Raw genomic sequence first — 17,914 nt, forward strand, 5'->3', positions numbered from 1 at the left:
TCTTTCCGTGCTAGCCAGGTGCATTGTGCATTTGACAGGGACTGCGACCAGGGCAAGCATCGTCTCCTAGGGACTGATTCAGCTGCAGGCCCTAGAAACCGGGTATGACTAATGGCAAGACAGAGGAGCAGCTTACTGTTGGAAACGCTCTCCCGGGGACTGGCAGTACTAGGTGGAGAAAACATGTCACCTGGTAATGTCTGACTGGCTGTGATTAGCAGAGAGTGCTTCTAATAGGGGCAACTGCCAGTGACAGGGAAAACTCACTAGCGGTGGCGGTATTTATTGGGGAGAATGCAAGCCTCTAGATAAATTCCACTACTGGTTACTACTACACAACACATTATCCATCATTACTACCACGTTTGTGAACACTGTTAAACAGAAAGGTGTACAGTGGTCAGCATTCTCTTTTGTAAAGTAAAACAAAAAGTAAAAGATACCCTTATCCCTTTTTAACTTAGCTTGTAAGTAAAGTCATGTTGTCTTCAGTATCAGACTTTATTTATAATGCACAATAGCAAAGCACTGAAACTTGCTTTTATACAAAAGTTAAATTGCTTGTTCAGAATCTTGAATGCAAACCTAGCCTCTTCTTGCCAAGGTCTTGTTACAGTTTATTGATTTTGTCGTCACCAGAATTTTTAGTATCCTTCCCCATTAGTTTTCTTTTATTACTTTATCAATTCTTGTAAAAGTATATAAAATAAATAACGGTCTAGACTGCACGCTGCCCACTCTCAAACTGTCGCATTGGATTTCAAACTGAAACTTGTAGACTTCCAATGTAGAAAACAGGAGGCTATTGAGGGAGGACCTTATCTTTCTGCCGATACATGCTGCTCTCTTGGGTGCAATCTAGCAAAGATCTTGGAAGAAATAACCAGTTTGATCCCTGTACCATACTTTGATTCTCCAGCCATGTTGTTTTGGACAAACTGGATGTGGGTTAATTATTTCCTGTTTGTGTTCATAAGATTTGATGAAATAATCTCCCACTTTCCACTTTGTTACTTGACAAATGCCTGTTCTGAGCAGCCAGTAATTAAAAAGTCCCACTGCAGTGGTTCTTCCTGCACAGTGGGATTCTCCAATTGGGTATATCAGCAAAAGTTTTTTGAATGGCAGGCTGAATCCTCATTTGTTAATACCATGGTGGATTGTGTTGATTATAAATAAAGGACCCAATTGACAATCCATTACACGAGAATACCCTTCTATAAAAGGTATGCAGTCTGGAAGCCGGCGGACCTAATCCCGACAGCTAGCTTCCCGACTGCTTAATCCCAGCGAGGGTTAATTGATGGGCATCTAATCTAGACAACTGTCATTATACCGACGCCGGGAGACCGGCACCCAGCATCCCAATCGAAGGGATGCCGAGCGCGGACAGCCGCTGGGGGGGGGGGCAGGGTTAGGTTTAGGGCTCCGGGGGGGACTTAGGGTTAGGCACCCCCCGGGAGGTTAGGGATAGGCTAGGGGGAGGAAGGGTTAGGCACCCCTGGGGGGGATTTAGGGTTAGACACCCCCCTCCCCGGGGGACTTAGGTTTGGATGGTGCGGAAGGGGGGATTAGGCTTAGGCGCTGGGGGGAAGGTTAGGGTTAGGCACCTCTTAGGGATGGTTAGGGGAGGGAATTAGGTTAGTCTATACTTACCTTGGGGACGATCGGGATTTTCATCCATGTCGGGCAGCCACTGTCGGGATTCCAACCGCCGGGGGTAAAACATACTGATTCCCTATAAAAGACTTCCTATAGGAGATAAGCTAATGGCACTTATTTTCCAGGCTGCAATCTGTGATCCTAATATCATTGGTGAGAGTCACCACCTTTGTTAGTATTTAAAACCTAACAGGTCAAATAATGTTGAAGGCAGCATGGAGTTGACTGTACAGGCATATTTTGAATGTAATTTAGTGCAGCTGTTACTGGATGCACGTATTGCTTGATGGTATATGTGGGAAATGTGATGGTACGTGTAGCTTCCTACCTCAGGTGTTGCATGAAAAGTTATGATGTCACTACAACATTTTCACAACCTGTCAATTCAGAAAACTGTTAAACTGGGTTACACTTGCCAATGTGTGTACCTGGCGATGTGACGCCCGTCCGCACGATATATTAGGCGGTTGGTACATGATGCATTGACCACCTGCCGGTGTCGGCATCTGGGTCATTCCATCGTTCCTACATGCAGGCCAATGGAACAACATTTCGTCTAGTGTGTAACTCTAGCTGAAGCATTTACTAAGGATATTTTGGGGTCTACTATAGTAAAAAGCTACACAGACACCATTATGCATGTATTTTATTTATTACTGATCATCTTGCAAGATGGAATTACCCTTTATAATTTGCCATATGTACTTCTATATAATGTATAAGTAAAATAAAGTCACTTTAGTATGGAGGTTGCACATTTATCAAGCTTTGAACTTTATTTATACAATGTATTTATGGAAGTTTTCATAAACTACTAAAGGTTCTGTAGTTTAGGGAGACCATTAATAAACAATTGTTTTCAATTAACTTATTTACCAACTTGTGTTTAGAAGATGTGATTACATTTGACATGTAGTGTAACCAGTCTGCATTTGGGGAGTCAGCGAAGCAGCACAAATGCCCAATTTTGCAAATTTCTTTTGGAGTTTGTGGTATTAAATTAGAAATAAGTGTGTAAATACTGCTACATGATGATGTAATATATTTAAAATACATAAATAAATAGAATATGGTGTTCATTTAACTTAATGTGAAGGACACTTTAGTAACGTTTTTGGCCTGAACTACTTTTATAGTATACCTTTCTCACTGGCCGTCTAGGTTGTCTTACTTAGACACATAGGGTCAAATGTAATATGGTGTCAGTTTTAGTAACAGCACAAACTCTCACCGTCTCGCATTTTTTGAAGGTGCGAGTGCTGGGACTCGCAAATGTAATAGCCTGCAAACTTCTCAGCTCGAGGCTACTACACTATGCGAATCTAAGCAAGTTTTTGTAAACAGACACCTTTTAATGCGACTAGCATTAAAAGGTGCGAGTTATACAGAAGCCATCACAGATCAGTGAGATCCGTGACAGCTTCTGTCTGTGTTTTAAAAGAAAATTATGTACAGCACCTCCCCAAAAGCATAACCAGCCCCGGGCTATGTCCAGCCTGTCCTGGTTCTAAAAATACAGGGGCCAAAATGTGTAGGGGGTTACTAAAGGTTAGTCTGCGGTTCTCACCATTGACAATGGTGGGAGCCATTCATTGGCTGAGAGAGGCGGGGGCTGACCTCTCTCAGCCAATGAACGCTGAGACACAGAACTACAAAGGGTAATGCCACGTCTTAGCTATTCATTCGGGGAAGTATCATCCTTCACGGATGGTACCTAGGTCGTGGGTCAGATTTTTTGCTTTTTTATGTTTTACAAAGACCAAGGATGCCTACAAGGAGAAGGGGACCAGTCCAGGTAATGTAGCTGGGTATGTGTGAGTGAGTATATATGTATTAAAGCTATACTGTCATGGTGTGTGTATTGTCTTTTTTTTAAACATTTCTTTACAGGTGAACTACAGGTACCAGTGGGCCCTTAATGTCCCGCATGCTGGTATTTGTGGTTCTCCAAGTACCAGCATGCAGTCGAGGCTTGCTAGGACCTGCAGTTCTACTTGTAAAGACAATGTTTACACTTCTAATTTTACACTACACTTTTACACAATCAACCTGGCACTCATCGGGTGCCGGGGATAGCCCCAGGCTATCAGCCTAGGCCTGGGGTGCCCTGGAGAGGGGGACCCCTTTATTGGGGGGGTCCCCAGCTCCCAGGGATCCCCAGCCTGGGCTAACTAGCGGTCAGGGGTAATGCTTTGGCAGGGGAAACCGGTGAAAGGTTTTCCCTGGCTGTGGCATTACCCCCGCTAGAAAGAGTACGGTGCTGGTTATAGAAATTACTGGGGGCCCTTACTCGTTTTGTCCCCTGTTTTTCCACAACCAGGACCAGCTCAGCAAAGCCCTGTGCTGGTACTTAATATACAGGGGCCCCCTATGCATTTTGGCCCCTGTATTTCGAGAACCAGGACAGGCTGGACAGAGCTCGGGCTGGTTTTGCTTTTGGGGAGGGGCTGCACGGAATTTTTTCTATTAAAAAAAAAACAAACCTATTTTCATAAGTACACACAGAAAACCTGCATGTATCTCAAATATATGTGCATGTTTCTGTGTTACTCTGATCTGCTCAGGATATACTCGCTATCCTGAAGCTGGTCTATTATTTGGTGTCTTTTAGTAAACTTTTTTTTGTGCAAGTTTGAAACTTGCACCCTATTACATTGGGCGAGTTGAATGTTTTAAATGGCAAAACATCTGGATGCGAATTTGAAAATGGCGATTTTTAGTAATGCCAAAAAACTGCGAGTTCTAATGAACCGACACCCTATTACATGGGAGAGTTGTGAAACAATACATGTTTACCACAAAACTCGTAATTTACCAAAACAGACACCCTATAACATGTGGCCCATATTGTCCTGTGAATCGTGGGCCACCTAGATACTACATGGGCTTTGTAAGCTGTGGCTTCTTATGTGACAAAAGCATGATTCATCCAACACTGCCGTGCCGCAATGGCTCACAGCTGCAAATGGAAGTGGGTATGCTGTCATTTAGATTAATACATTCCATCCCCATTTTATACTTTTACTGTCATTAAAAAAAAAATGCTAGCAAAAGAATGTTTTGTTTTTTACCGCCAAGGGTAACCAGCCTAAAAACAAGATGAAAACTTGCAAAAAGTAAATGCTGCTAGTAGCCAGGCAAGCAAAATCTAACTGCATCAGTTGAATAAAAAAATTTGGTTCACATTTAAAATGCACATTTTTACACACTATGGGCCAAATGTAATAGGGTGAGAGTTTAGAAAATGTGAGAGTTTAGCAGTAAACTCTCACATTGGTTGAGTTTTATCTTCAAAATGGGAAAACATCTGAATGAGATTTTAAATCTTGAGAGTTTTTTAAGTCTAAAAAAACATGCAAGTTCACTCTGTTACTTTGTTTTTGGATTTTATTACATTGGCAAAGTTTAAAAAGTGTCAGAAACTCTCACTTTTCTGAACTCTCACCCTATTACATTTGGCCCATTATGTTAAGGTGTATCACACTAAAGCCCTGTACACTATAGTGCAACATTCCATCTGTATGTCAGAATGCTCATCAATTCATGATAATTTGTGGCCAGCCCCTGGGATTCATTGCATACATCACTTTTGCAGCAGAAATAATGGAACCAAGCAAATTATGGAAATTCTGCAAAGCAAACATTCATCAAATGAGACTTCCAGTTAATGAGAAATATGGTTTGTTTGGATAATTGCTTTCTATTTTTTTTTTTTTTTTTTATTGACGCTTTTATTAAAAGGAAGGAAAAAAAAAGACAGTATTTTGTTTGTAGTAATCCCCTACCTACATAGGAGCCACTTCATTGCATTCTGCACACACAGTAGTTATCTTCACACTTTCAGGAGAGTCATTGTGAAATTAGTAATATGTAAATTAGTTATATGGAAACTAGTTATACATTAGCTATAATTGCTACTAGACATTTGAGAAGCTTGAGATTTATTCACTGGCATTGCTCAAATATGCAGGAAACCATAGCCCACTAATCAGTAATTAGCTTTTATCCCTTTAGTACAAGTTACACAAGGATAGAAAACTCCTGAGTGGTTGATGTGATTACTTCACATCTACATATTTAATCAATATTAATATCTTCTTGCCATAAACATAATGTACTTTTCCTAAATGTAAAAGCTAGTCTGCAACTATGTGGTGAACATACAGTCAGGTGCACCTACTCTAGGGTGAGAAGTATCAATGAATTATTGCAGAAAATGCTATTTTTAATGGTTTTACAGCATCTATATACAGTCAGGTGCATAAATATAGGGACATTGACAGAATTGTCATATTTTGGCGTCTATTCACCACCGCAATGGCTTTGAAATGAAACAAACAAGATGTGCTTTAACTGTAGACTTTCAGATTTAATTTGAGGGTAATTACATCCAAATCAGGTGAACGGTGTAGGAATTACAATGGTTTCTATATGTGCCTCCCACTTTTTAAGGGGCCAAAAGTAATGGGACTATCAACTCAAAAGCTATTTCATGGACTGGTGTGGGCTATTCCCTCGTTATTTCATTATCAATTAAGCAGGTTAAAGGTCTGGAGTTGATTCTAGGTGTGACATTTGCATTTGGAATCAGTTGCTGTCGACTCTCAATATGAGATATAAAGAGCTGTCACTATCAGTGAAGCAAGCCATCATTAAGTTGAAAAATCAAAACAAACCCATCAGAGAGATAGCAAAAACATTAGGTGTGGCCAAATCAACTGTTTGGAACATTCTTAAAAAGAAAGAACGCACCGGAGAGCTCAGCAACACCAAAAGACCCGGTAAACTACGGAAAATAACTGTGGTGGATGGCAGAAGAATTATTTCCCTGGTGAAGAAAAACCCCTTCACAACAGTTGGCCAAATCAAGAACACTCTCCAGGAGGTAGGTGTATATGTATCAACAATCAAGAGAAGACTTCACAAGAGTGAATATAGAGGGTTCACCACAAGATGTAAACCATTGGTGAGCCACAAAAACAGGAAGACCAGATTAGAGTTTGCCCAACAACATCTAAAAAAGAGACAGTTCTGGAACAACATTCTATGGACAGATGAGACAAAGATAAACTTGTACCAGAGTGATGAGAAGAGAAGAGTATGGAGAAGGAAAGGAACTGCTCGTGATCCAAAACATACCACCTCATCAGTGAAGCATGGTGGTGGTAGTGTCATGGCGTGGGCATGTATGGCCGCCAATGGAACTGGTTCCCTTGTATTTATTGATGATGCGACTGCTGACAAAAGCAGAAGAATGAATTCTGAAGTGTTTCGGGCAATAATATATGCTCATATTCAGTCAAATGCTTCAGAACTCATTGGACAGCACTTCACAGTGCAGATGGACAATGACCCGAAGCATACTGCAAAAGCAACCAAAGAGTTTTTTAAGGCTAAACAGTGGAATGTTATGCAATGGCCAAGTCAATCCCCTGACCTGAATCCGATTGAGCAGGCATTTCACTTGATGAAGACAAAACTGAAGGGAAAATGCCCCAAGAACAAGCAGGTACTGAAGACATTTGCAGTAGAGGCCTGGCAGAGCTTCACCAGGGGTGAAACCCAGCGTCTGGTGATGTCTATGCATTCCATACTTCAGTCTGTTGCAAATCCTTTGCAGGCAATTACAAACTATTAAAAAGTGAAAGTTAGATTTAGGATTGTTTAGTTTGTCCCATTACTTTTGGCCCCTTAAAAAGTGGGAGGCACATATAGAAACCGTTGTAATTCCTACACCGTTCACCTGATTTGGATGTAATTACCCTCAAATTAAATCTGAAAGTCTGCAGTTAAAGCACATCTTGTTTGTTTCATTTCAAAGCCATTGTGGTGGTGAATAGAGGCCACAATATGAAAATTCTGTCAATGTCCCAATATTTATGCACCTGACTGTATATATTTTATTCAGAATTTCAGGATTGTAATATAATGTATGGTGACAATATATACTTTATTCAAAATTTCATGATTGTAATTGATAACATACAGTAACAAACAATAATATACAGTACAACAGTAACTGTTGATATCTTAAGTTCCCCACGTTAAATTACGTTAATGTGGGGAATTTAATTCCCCCTATTAGCAAACCTGACTCTCACACACTGTATATTTGTACTGTATATCTAGGAGCCTAAAATAACTTTTCTAGAGTTAACACACTGTGCCTGCTGAGGATCTGGTATTAACTCATCTTTATGATGCTGTTTTGCTATGAAGTCAAAGCTAATGTGATTTACACATACTGCTGCACTACACAAAAAAAAGCATGGTGTTATATCACTGACATGCACCTCAGCACATTTATCTGAGAAATGTCCTGCGATATAGAGACTTGAATGTATTAATTTGTGCTGACACCTGTGGCACACTAATCTGATGGAAACAGCACCAAGCACTTCAGTCATTTTAGTTTAGTTTTACTTGTCTTTGATGCATAGTCTATGATTAACCAACTAACACACAGGTTTTCTATTGCAAGTCCATGTACAGGGATAATTTGCTAATCACATGCCCTAAGTAGCCATAGCCTACAATGACAATGTATTTAGGTGGCCAACAATTCACAGGACAATATGTACAGTGTCTTATGAGAGTACAGTGTAAAATATGTACAGTGTCTTATGGCTACTGTGAACGGTATACTATAAAAATAGATTAATCCAAGAATGTTACTAAATATTAGGTAAACATTCTGTATATTTTTTATTATGTTTAATTACATTATATCTTAATTACCGTTTAGCAGTAAATGTAACCTTATTTCCAATGTAATCAAATCTGCGAAAATTGGGCATAGTTTCAACTTGTATGAATAAAACCTCACATAGCTGTTTAAACTCAAAATACTCAAATTCTACTCTTTTAACTTAGTTCATTTTTATCTTCTTTCCCAGAAAAAATGTTGTATATTAATCTATCCTATTGCCATAAATTGCCTTTTCATTGCTATTTATTTTCTAATGTAATTTCTTAAGTTCTTTGCCTTGTCCATTAAACCTCTGTGCTGCGCCCCAAATCCTGTTCACCGCTGGCTTTACTGTGTAGACCCAATCTGTTACCCAGCGTCTACACTCCAGCAAGGTCCGTGTTACACACAGGCCAAACCTTGTGGACCACTTCATCATGACCTGCTCATGATGAAGTGGTCCACTTTGGCCTAGCTTGGACTGGTACCCTACTACTTTGCCCCAAACGCTCTTAGTTGTCTAGCATGTACAACTTGAATACAGCCATTCCCTCCATCAGTTCACTCATAGATTCCATGTATCTGTTATATTTTGTTTTTTCTCCCACTGCCTCGATCACATTTCTACAGATTGCTTCCCCTGCCATGTTGTTCAGGTGTAGGTAGTAAAACAAATGGAACTAATAATATTTTGTTTTCTTGTGTATCATCTGTTGCTTTTTGTATACTGCAAATACAGAATATATCTGGCGCTGTTAAGTATAATGTCAGACCCAACTAATAGGGTGCATTTAATGAAAAAGACAGGTATTTTACTCTCTGGTGAGTTATATAGAACAAGAGCTGTCTCCCGTATTTATACATGCAAATGGAACGTAAAAAATGGATCCATCTAAATTTCTAGTCTGGGGTTTTGTTGGGAGCTCCCATTCTCTTCTGACTGCAGACTAAGGTATCCATTGGTGCCGTCCATAATCTCTCTGCTTTCTGTAGTATTTTATTTGTATATTGTATTTCGTACATGATATGTCCCTGAACTGTAACCATCTCTCATATTGCTAGTCCTACCCATAGTGTCCTACTGAATGTAGCAAGATGGATGCCTTACCTGGTATTTTCATGGATTGGATGAACAATCTGTGGAACTGATGATTCTATGGGTTCTATATTTCACAGTCACTCATTGTAACCATTGTAGTGTGCACAATATATCTGCCTCCTTTGTAATATGTTTCTTGCCTGAAAATGTAAAGCACTTTGATCTCTTTTGGAGAAAAGCTCTATATAAAAAACTTTTCTGTTAACTCTAGTATTATTATTACTACTTTATAAAGACATTGTAATACCATTTTTTAGACTATGGAAAACCCATCAATCATTTTATGTATTTTTACCGTAATATGTTACTAATTTTAGCCCCCTTCTATATAATAACCCCTTTAATATTTTAACAGATTTCTCAATAATTATATTGACACCCCTTAACATGTTTCTTTATTGGACTTGTCATTCTGCATAAGCCAGTGCTACTGCACCTCAACACTACTACAGAACAGTTGATGGATACATTGTGCATTGGATGCTAGCATGGGCACAACTACCATAGGTGCAAGGGGTGCAGCTGCTATGGGGCCCAGAGCTGAGGGGGACCTATCTTCCTTGTCAAAGTTAAATGCGTTATATACATTTTGCACCACTGGGTGGTACATACGGGCCCTTTACAAACTTTTGTTATGGGGCCTTTAAATACTTAGTTACGCCTGTGGATGCTAGGCTTCCCATGACTTACTAATGTTAGAGTATTATGTTATTGTCTAAGCAGTAGATTTAATTATTTTTATTAACAATAGTTTTTATCTCTTTTCGTTGCAGGAACAGTACCGCTTCTGCTATGATGTGTCACTGGAATACCTTGAGTCATCGTAGTTGGATGTGCCAGGCCACTCTAAAAGCTCAGATAAATATCACTCCAACTGTGGAGAGAGGAATTTTTACATGGGACCTTTATGTTTTAAACAAGGCAAAGAAAAAAAAATAAACCTAAAGAAAAAATATTTTTCTTATGACTTTCTGTACCTTCATAAAAAGGATATGAGCTGTTTCCATGACTGTATAGAGTATTGATGGATCTAGTGCCACATGATCATACATTGTGTTGGGGGCCAGAACTGGACAATGTCTCCTCGCCACAAGGATTTGTATGTATTTGTATATGCAGCCGTCTCACAAGACAACGTTGAAGCCATTATGTTGCATGTGTCTATACTTACAATGTGGCATTTTTCTTTTTTTTTTTTTTTTTAATAAAATTTGTTTCGAAATGCTTATAATGCAGTACAGATTTGGCAGTAAATTAATTCTCTATACATTTCAAGCATCACCAATCTGTACCTGGCTTTCTATTGTTTTGTACATCTGATGGCTGGAGCGTACCATTTATATACATTGTTTCAAAAGAATCCCAAACCATAAGCCAAAGAGTCAATTGTAAATATGTCAATATGGAGAAGCACACTCTGTATTTATTGCTTATTTACATTCCTTTCTTTTGACGGCTGAAGAAACAATCATTTTTCCTGAGGAAAGCTTTCTGCTGAAAATGACGGTTTATTTTTGTATGTAAGTGTAAGTAAAGGCATCTGTTCTCTGCATTAACTGAAGAGAAATGCTATAAAGGTGTTTTGTTGTATCTCATGCCGGTGAATTTACATTATGCGAATCTGTTTGGTTCTGGACGATCTCTAATAGCAGGACCAAGTACTGTACAGTTTTCCACAAACATCCTAGTAATCATGGCTCAATTTATTCATTCACCTTGTGGGAAATCCATGCTTACAAACTTCTAGATCTGAGTCCGGGCCCGGGCCCACACTATTGGGAAAGCAGATCAGGAGGTTGCAGCATTGCCATCCAGGGCATGAGAACATTTGATTTAGCACATTGTAACAAAATGTGTATCTTGATGTTTACAGACTTTTAAGCTTTGGATTCTCTCAGCAAAGCACATTGAAATAAATGAATACTGTATTCCAGGAGTGTGGCTTGTCCCATGATTCCCAGAAAAGCTTCTTTTTTTTTTTTTTTTATACCCATACATGCCAGCCATCTTTGTCATCTTCGTTTATATATTTTTGCTAGCCCAGTTGTGCTCTGTGTCATCCCGAGTCTGTGCTTTGCCTTGCTTTGTTCCATCTACATAAATAATCATCTACAGTATGTGACTGACTGCAATATCATGTAATTGTTGTATCTGGGAATGTTTGCAAAGGTAAATAAAAACACTATATTGTGGTGGCAGAATCAGCAATGGACCAAGACCACAGAGGACCCAAGTCCACCAACTTCCATAAACACATACCTTTGTGTTTTTCTGTGTACGCTTAATGTACTGTCAGCATATACTGCCAAGCAGTGACACTTGTACTGTAACCAGCAGTGCTCCCCATATAATATCAGCCAATGGTATCTCTTCAAATAAACATTATCTGTGACACCAACACTTGATACAAACATTATACAAAGAAAATGAAAATAGATAATAAGGTCATTTGGGCAGGGTCATCTTTAGAGTAGTTTGTAGGTTCAATCCCAAATTGAGTACATTTTTTTTTATTTGCAGTAATTCTACTTCCTTATGTATGGTGTTTCATGCTAATCATTATACTAAACAATTACCCAACATGCCAATGTTATGCCAGTTTTGCCAGCAAAATTGTATATGCAATTAATAATACAAAGCAAATAGATTATGCCTTTGCTAATTCCTATAAATATGCTCAACTGTAGCTGCAGTGAGATATGCCAGTAGCAGTAATGGTGAGAATTGTGGCCATTTATTATAATGTTCAATGACACACTGTAGCATTAAGGGTCAGAAAAAAGAATATTTTTAGTAATATACATTAACCACTTAACTGGCGTGGTTGCCTGTGATGCGACCGGAGCCAGAAGTGCGTCATCTGGCAAGGTCCCAACACATGTGACCACGTCAGCGGCTCTGTCCCCTGGCCTCTGCAGAGGAGATCCGTTTTGCACAAGTGCAGAACAGATCTCTTCTGACTTCCGGGACAAGCCTGCAGTGATGCGGCGGTCTGTTATTGTTGGGGGGGTGGTAATTTAAATTTCAGTGGAAGCCTATGGACATATTTTATTTAAAAATATATATATGAGTATTTTAAAAAATTATTTTTAATCTTAATTAAATTTAAAAAATAAAAACTGCAAATTTCTGTGTGGTTTTGACCCCAAAAAATGTGTCAGTTAAGTGGTTATACTAACCAGTAGCAACAAAGCCTTGGAGATAGATAAAGTGGAGAAGTGGCCCTAAGCAACCAGTCGGCTACTAAATGTAATTTAACCAGTGATGTGCGGTCCTGAGGTGAGACAGGTTAGGAGAGTGTTTCCTGTCATACTTAGGTATACTCCAAAGTTTTGACTATAAATATGATAAGAAAAAAATTAAGAAAATATAAATATCATCTTTGTATTATTCTAATCATTTTTATAGTCAAAGCTCTGGAGTAAAAAAAAAGTGTATGGCAGGGGAGGCACTGCCTACCCTGTCTACCTTTTCCACACATCCCTGATCAAAACACACCAAATTTCCAGTACTCTATACTGCTGCACCTTTGTATAATGCCCACATGAACCCTCAGGTTCATATATGTATCTGTAAATCTGGCTCTGATACTAGCTAGTACCTCCCAGCCATTTACCTCACTGCACGTCACTGCATTTAACTAGCACATTATTTGATATGATAGACACTAATTGGTTGATTTGAGAAACTGCTCCACATTATCGCTCTCAAAGCTTAATACATATCCCCTTTACAGAGAGAAAGTACCAACCAATTAGCTTCTGTTTTACAGGCTGTGTTTGAAAAATAAGATGATTGGTTGGTACTTTATCTCTCTCCTTTTTATCTCTCCAAGGTTTAATACAAGCTTGCTACATTTCCCCCAAAGTCTTGTATTATTATTATCCTTTATTTATATGGCGCCACAAAGGTTCCGCAGCGCCTTACACAGTACATAAATGAGCACGCAAGAAAAACAGTTATTAGCCGTACAATACAATACAATACAATACAGGACAAGGACATGGTTTATAGACATAGCTGCATAACACAAGCAGCAGGACATAAGCAAACAAGTGTTAGGTGCTGTTGTGGGGAGTTAGGAGTAAATTATACTATACGTAGGGGGAGGAGAAGCACATGAGGGATGAGGGCCCTGCTCGTGAGAGCTTACATTCTAAAGGGGGAGGGGCAGACAGACGGGTGACACAGATGGGGTAGATAGTGAGGAAGGAGCATGGAGCAGTGGGTTAGGATATGTGCTGCGAAATGTGTGTGTATAAGATGACCTGATGTTATGTCAAAATTAAGTCCTTCATTCATATATCTCTATGACAGAAAATAGATTTTGTTTGTGTTATTTACATGAGAGATGTACAAAATGACGTAGCGCTTTAATTATTGTGTGTTAGATTGTAGCATCTAAATACAGTACATCCAGATAAAAATGCAGCTATAATGGGACTGTCCCGCCATCCTAATACAGTAGTGACTACTTTAATCCCAGCTGCTGGGTGCTATGCCATGCTCCTATCAGTGGGTGCATCTCACATGCTAGACCCACCCACAGTGCAGCCATGCCCAACATGTTGTGGTCACACAGGTTGTTGTTGTGCCTGGGCCCAGAATTTCTCTTGGCAGCCCTGGAGGTGACAGGCAGAACCAGGAGGGCATAGTGGTGGGGTAACAAGGCCATGGAGGGAGGGAGGTGGCTGAGAGTGGAGGGACAGTAATGGCGGGGAAAGGAGCAGAGTGTTGGAAGGCAGAGTGATGAGAGAAAAAAGGGGGAACAGCAAGTGGGGGAGACAAGAGGGGGAGGATAGAGATTGATAAAGCAGAGGATTATGTGGGCACTGAATATTGGGGGTGTTTGAAGTAAGCGTATTCATGCTGTGGACGAGGTAATAAGTGAGATGAAAACTGGAGCTAAATGTTCAGAAATACAGGTAAAAGAACAGTGCTGCTAATGTATTAGTGCAGCTACAAAAGTGATATATAAAGACAGGTGTGTGAGTAGTGGGTGCAGGAATTAGTTATTAAAAGAATGATTAAGGTGAACATACAGTCAGGTCCATAAATATTGGGACATTGACAGAATTTTCATATTTTGGCCTCTATTCACCACCACAATGGCTTTGAAATGAAACAAACAAGATGTGATTTAACTGCAGACTTTCAGATTTAATTTGAGGGTAATTACATCCAAATCAGGTGAACGCTGTAGGAATTACAACTGTTTCTATATGTGCCTCCCACTTTTTAAGGGGCCAAAAGTAATGGGACAAACTAAACAATCCTAAATCTAACTTTTACTTTTTAATACTTTGTTGCAAATCCTTTGCAGGCAATTGCAGCCTGAAGTCTGGAACGCATAGACATCACCAGACGCTGGGTTTCATCCCTGGTGATGCTCTGCCAGGCCTCTACTGCAAATGTCTTCAGTTCCTGCTTGTTCTTGGGGCATTTTCCTTTCAGTTTTGTCTTCATCAAGTGAAATGCATGCTCAATCAGATTCAGGTCAGGGGATTGACTTGGCCATTGCATAACATTCCACTTTTTAGCCTTAAAAAACTCTTTGGTTGCTTTTGCAGTATGCTTCGGGTCATTGTCCATCTGCACTGTGAAGCGTCGTCCAATGAGTTCTGAAGCATTTGACTGAATATGAGCATATAATATTGCCTGAAACACTTCAGAATTCATTCTGCTGCTTTTGTCAGCAGTCACATCATCAATAAATACAAGGGAACCAGTTCCATTGGCAGCCATACATGCCCACGCCATGACACTACCACCACCATGCTTCACTGATGAGGTGGTATGTTTTGGATCACGAGCAGTTCCTTTCCTTCGCCATACTCTTCTCTTCCCATCACTCTGGTACAAGTTTATCTTTGTCTCATCTGTCCATAGGATGTTGTTCCAGAACTGTAATGGCTTTTTTAGATGTTGTTTGGCAAACTCTAATCTGGTCTTCCTGTTTTTGTGGCTCACCAATGGTTTACATCTTGTGGTGAACCCTCTATATTCACTCTTGTGAAGTCTTCTCTTGATTGCTGACTTTGACACATAAACATCTACCTCCTGGAGAGTGTTCTTGATTTGGCCAACTGTTGTGAAGGGGTTTTCTTCACTAGGGAAATAATTCTTTTGTCATCCACCACAGTTGATTTCCGTGGCTTCCGGGTCTTTTGGTGTTGCTGAGCTCTCCGGTGCGTTCTTTCTTTTTAAGAATGTTCCAAACAGTTGATTTGGCCACACCTAATGTTTTTGCTATCTCTCTGATGGGTTTGTTTTAATTTTTCAGCCTAATGATGGCTTGCTTCACTGATAGTGACAGCTCTTTGGATCTCATATTGAGAGTCGACAGCAACTGATTCCAAATGCAAATGTCACACCTAGAATCAACTCCAGACCTTTTACCTGCTTAATTGATAATGAAATAACGAGGGAATAGCCCACACCTGTCCATGAAATAGCTTTTGAGTTGATAGTCCCATTACTTTTGGCCCCTTAAAAAGTGGGGGCACATATTGAAACTGTTGTAATTCCTACACAGTTCACCTGATTTGGATGTATTTACCCTCAAATTAAATCTGAAAGTCTTCAGTTAAAGCACATCTTGTTTGTTTCATTTCAAAACCATTGTGGTGGTGAATAGAGGCCAAAATCTGAAAATTCTGTCAATGTCCCAATATTTATGCACCTGACTGTATGTGACGCAAAGGAAATAGGCAATACAAATGAGATTTTTTTTGTAGTATGAGGGGAAATATAACAATGTACAGAGACCATCCAGTCAGAAATGTTATCAACAACAAAGATAAATCAATAGGAGCAGCACGCAGATAGGGGGGTACTTGCAATGTCCAAGCGGTGAATTTGGAAACTCACATAAATATGTTGCTTGATGTTGGTCAGAAGGTGTTCTGGCTTTGAGGATGTTTTCCCTCAGTTTTCGTCCAGCGTAACTGCGTCTTAGTTATTAAATTGTAATTACACTTATAATCTAACACTTTGAATCTAATGCAGCCTACGTCTTTGCAGCCTTACTGGTCACTAATAACTAAAGTTTCAAACATGTGTCTGTGTGCTCACTGATTGGGACCCCACCCCCAGAGCTCAACACACTAAATTGGGATGCAATAAAGTCTAAGATAAACAGTTTGTGAGAAGGGAGTAGATCATCACAGATTCACAAAATATTCCTAACTTCCTCTATAGAAATTGCTCCTAATATAGCAGTAGTGATAATTTACCTAGAGTAAAATCTTTAAAGCTGTGCAATAGCAATCAAGGTAACAGCATCTGATGAGGACTGTAGTAGCAGATTACCTAGAGTAGGCAAGACAATAATAATTTCCAATAAACTACACAGTAAATCTACATTTAGAGTAATGCCCAGTAAAATACCCTTTTAATAGTTAGGTCCAGTAACATGGCCAACTGTTTTAAAGGCCAAATAAGATTTCCATTTAGGACAATGTCCAGTATGATGATGATTAATATTAATATCCAATAGTGTAGTGCTAATATGAAATGCTTATTTATAGTAATGTTTTAGAACAAGTTGCCCTATAGTACTGAATACCATTTAGAGGCCAATTTGTAAAGCAATACCTACCCCCACCCATGTTCTACTCTTCTGGTGTCTTTCACTTTTCCCAAAATCACACTTCCACATAACGATGTGCAACGTTTGTTGTTTACATCTTTGGATGCATTTAGCTCATGTACTATAGCCAGGGGTGAAACTAGGCTCTCTGTCACATGGAGCAGAGACTCAGGGCCTGAGTCAGAGATGGATGGATTTGCAGAGTGGCACACAAGCAGCTGTGCAAATCCATCCATCTCTGATGCAAATGCAGAAGGAGGTGTCAGACACCACCTTGCTGCATTTGCGATCTCAGCACTGCGACCGATGTCGCAGACTGGGATCTCCATTGCGACTGATGGTCACTGTGGTACCCCCTTTGCTCAGGCTGCGGGAGCTGAACTGCAGCCTGACCAGGTGCTAGTCATATAAGAAGCCAGGAATCCGCCGACGCAGACTCTGGCCTCGTCCTTCTTGGGAACTGAGGCAACACCCCCCCCCCATTTGCGGCAACAAGGCACGCCCCAGCTCTGCCCCCCAAATGCTGCAGCATGTCTATTATGCTGTGGCTTGGGGGGTCTGCGAGTGTAATCACAGGACCCATTCCAGCACATGCGCATAATGGGCCCTGCGCATACCCGGAAACGACAGAGATGTACATTCATCATTGGATGAACGTGCATCTCTGAATCAGGCCCTCAGTTTGATACCCCCCCTCAGGGTCACGCATGTGCACAGGGTAGACATGTGCTGGTAAGAAGCACTGCTACTGAAGTAGCTGTGTTAATGACTCTGTGCTTTTCAGAGTAGCTGTCCCCGCACCAGGGCAATGCTGAATTGTTCTGGTAAATAAGTATCCACCTCCACAGCTCACAGTGAATTGGATACTTAATCA

General features: G+C 40.1%; 1 protein-coding gene across 7 annotated transcripts in view; it reads left to right on the top strand.

Moving 5' to 3' along the window:
• Positions 1–11,380, top strand: part of PTPRK (protein tyrosine phosphatase receptor type K) — a 437,401-nt gene extending 426,021 nt beyond the window's left edge. For all 7 annotated transcript variants that reach the window (XM_088452079.1, XM_088452101.1, XM_088452086.1 and 4 more), the window contains one exon: positions 10,223–11,380. In XM_088452079.1, coding sequence (XP_088308205.1) covers positions 10,223–10,276 — 54 coding nt within the window. In that variant the 3' untranslated portion in view covers positions 10,277–11,380. The remainder of the gene's footprint in view (positions 1–10,222) is intronic.
• The last annotated feature ends 6,534 nt before the right edge of the window (positions 11,381–17,914 follow it).

The sequence above is a fragment of the Taudactylus pleione genome, unplaced genomic scaffold, assembly GCF_031769625.1.
Source record: "Taudactylus pleione unplaced genomic scaffold, aTauple2 ptg000006l, whole genome shotgun sequence".
Classification (NCBI taxonomy): Eukaryota; Metazoa; Chordata; class Amphibia; order Anura; family Myobatrachidae; genus Taudactylus; species Taudactylus pleione.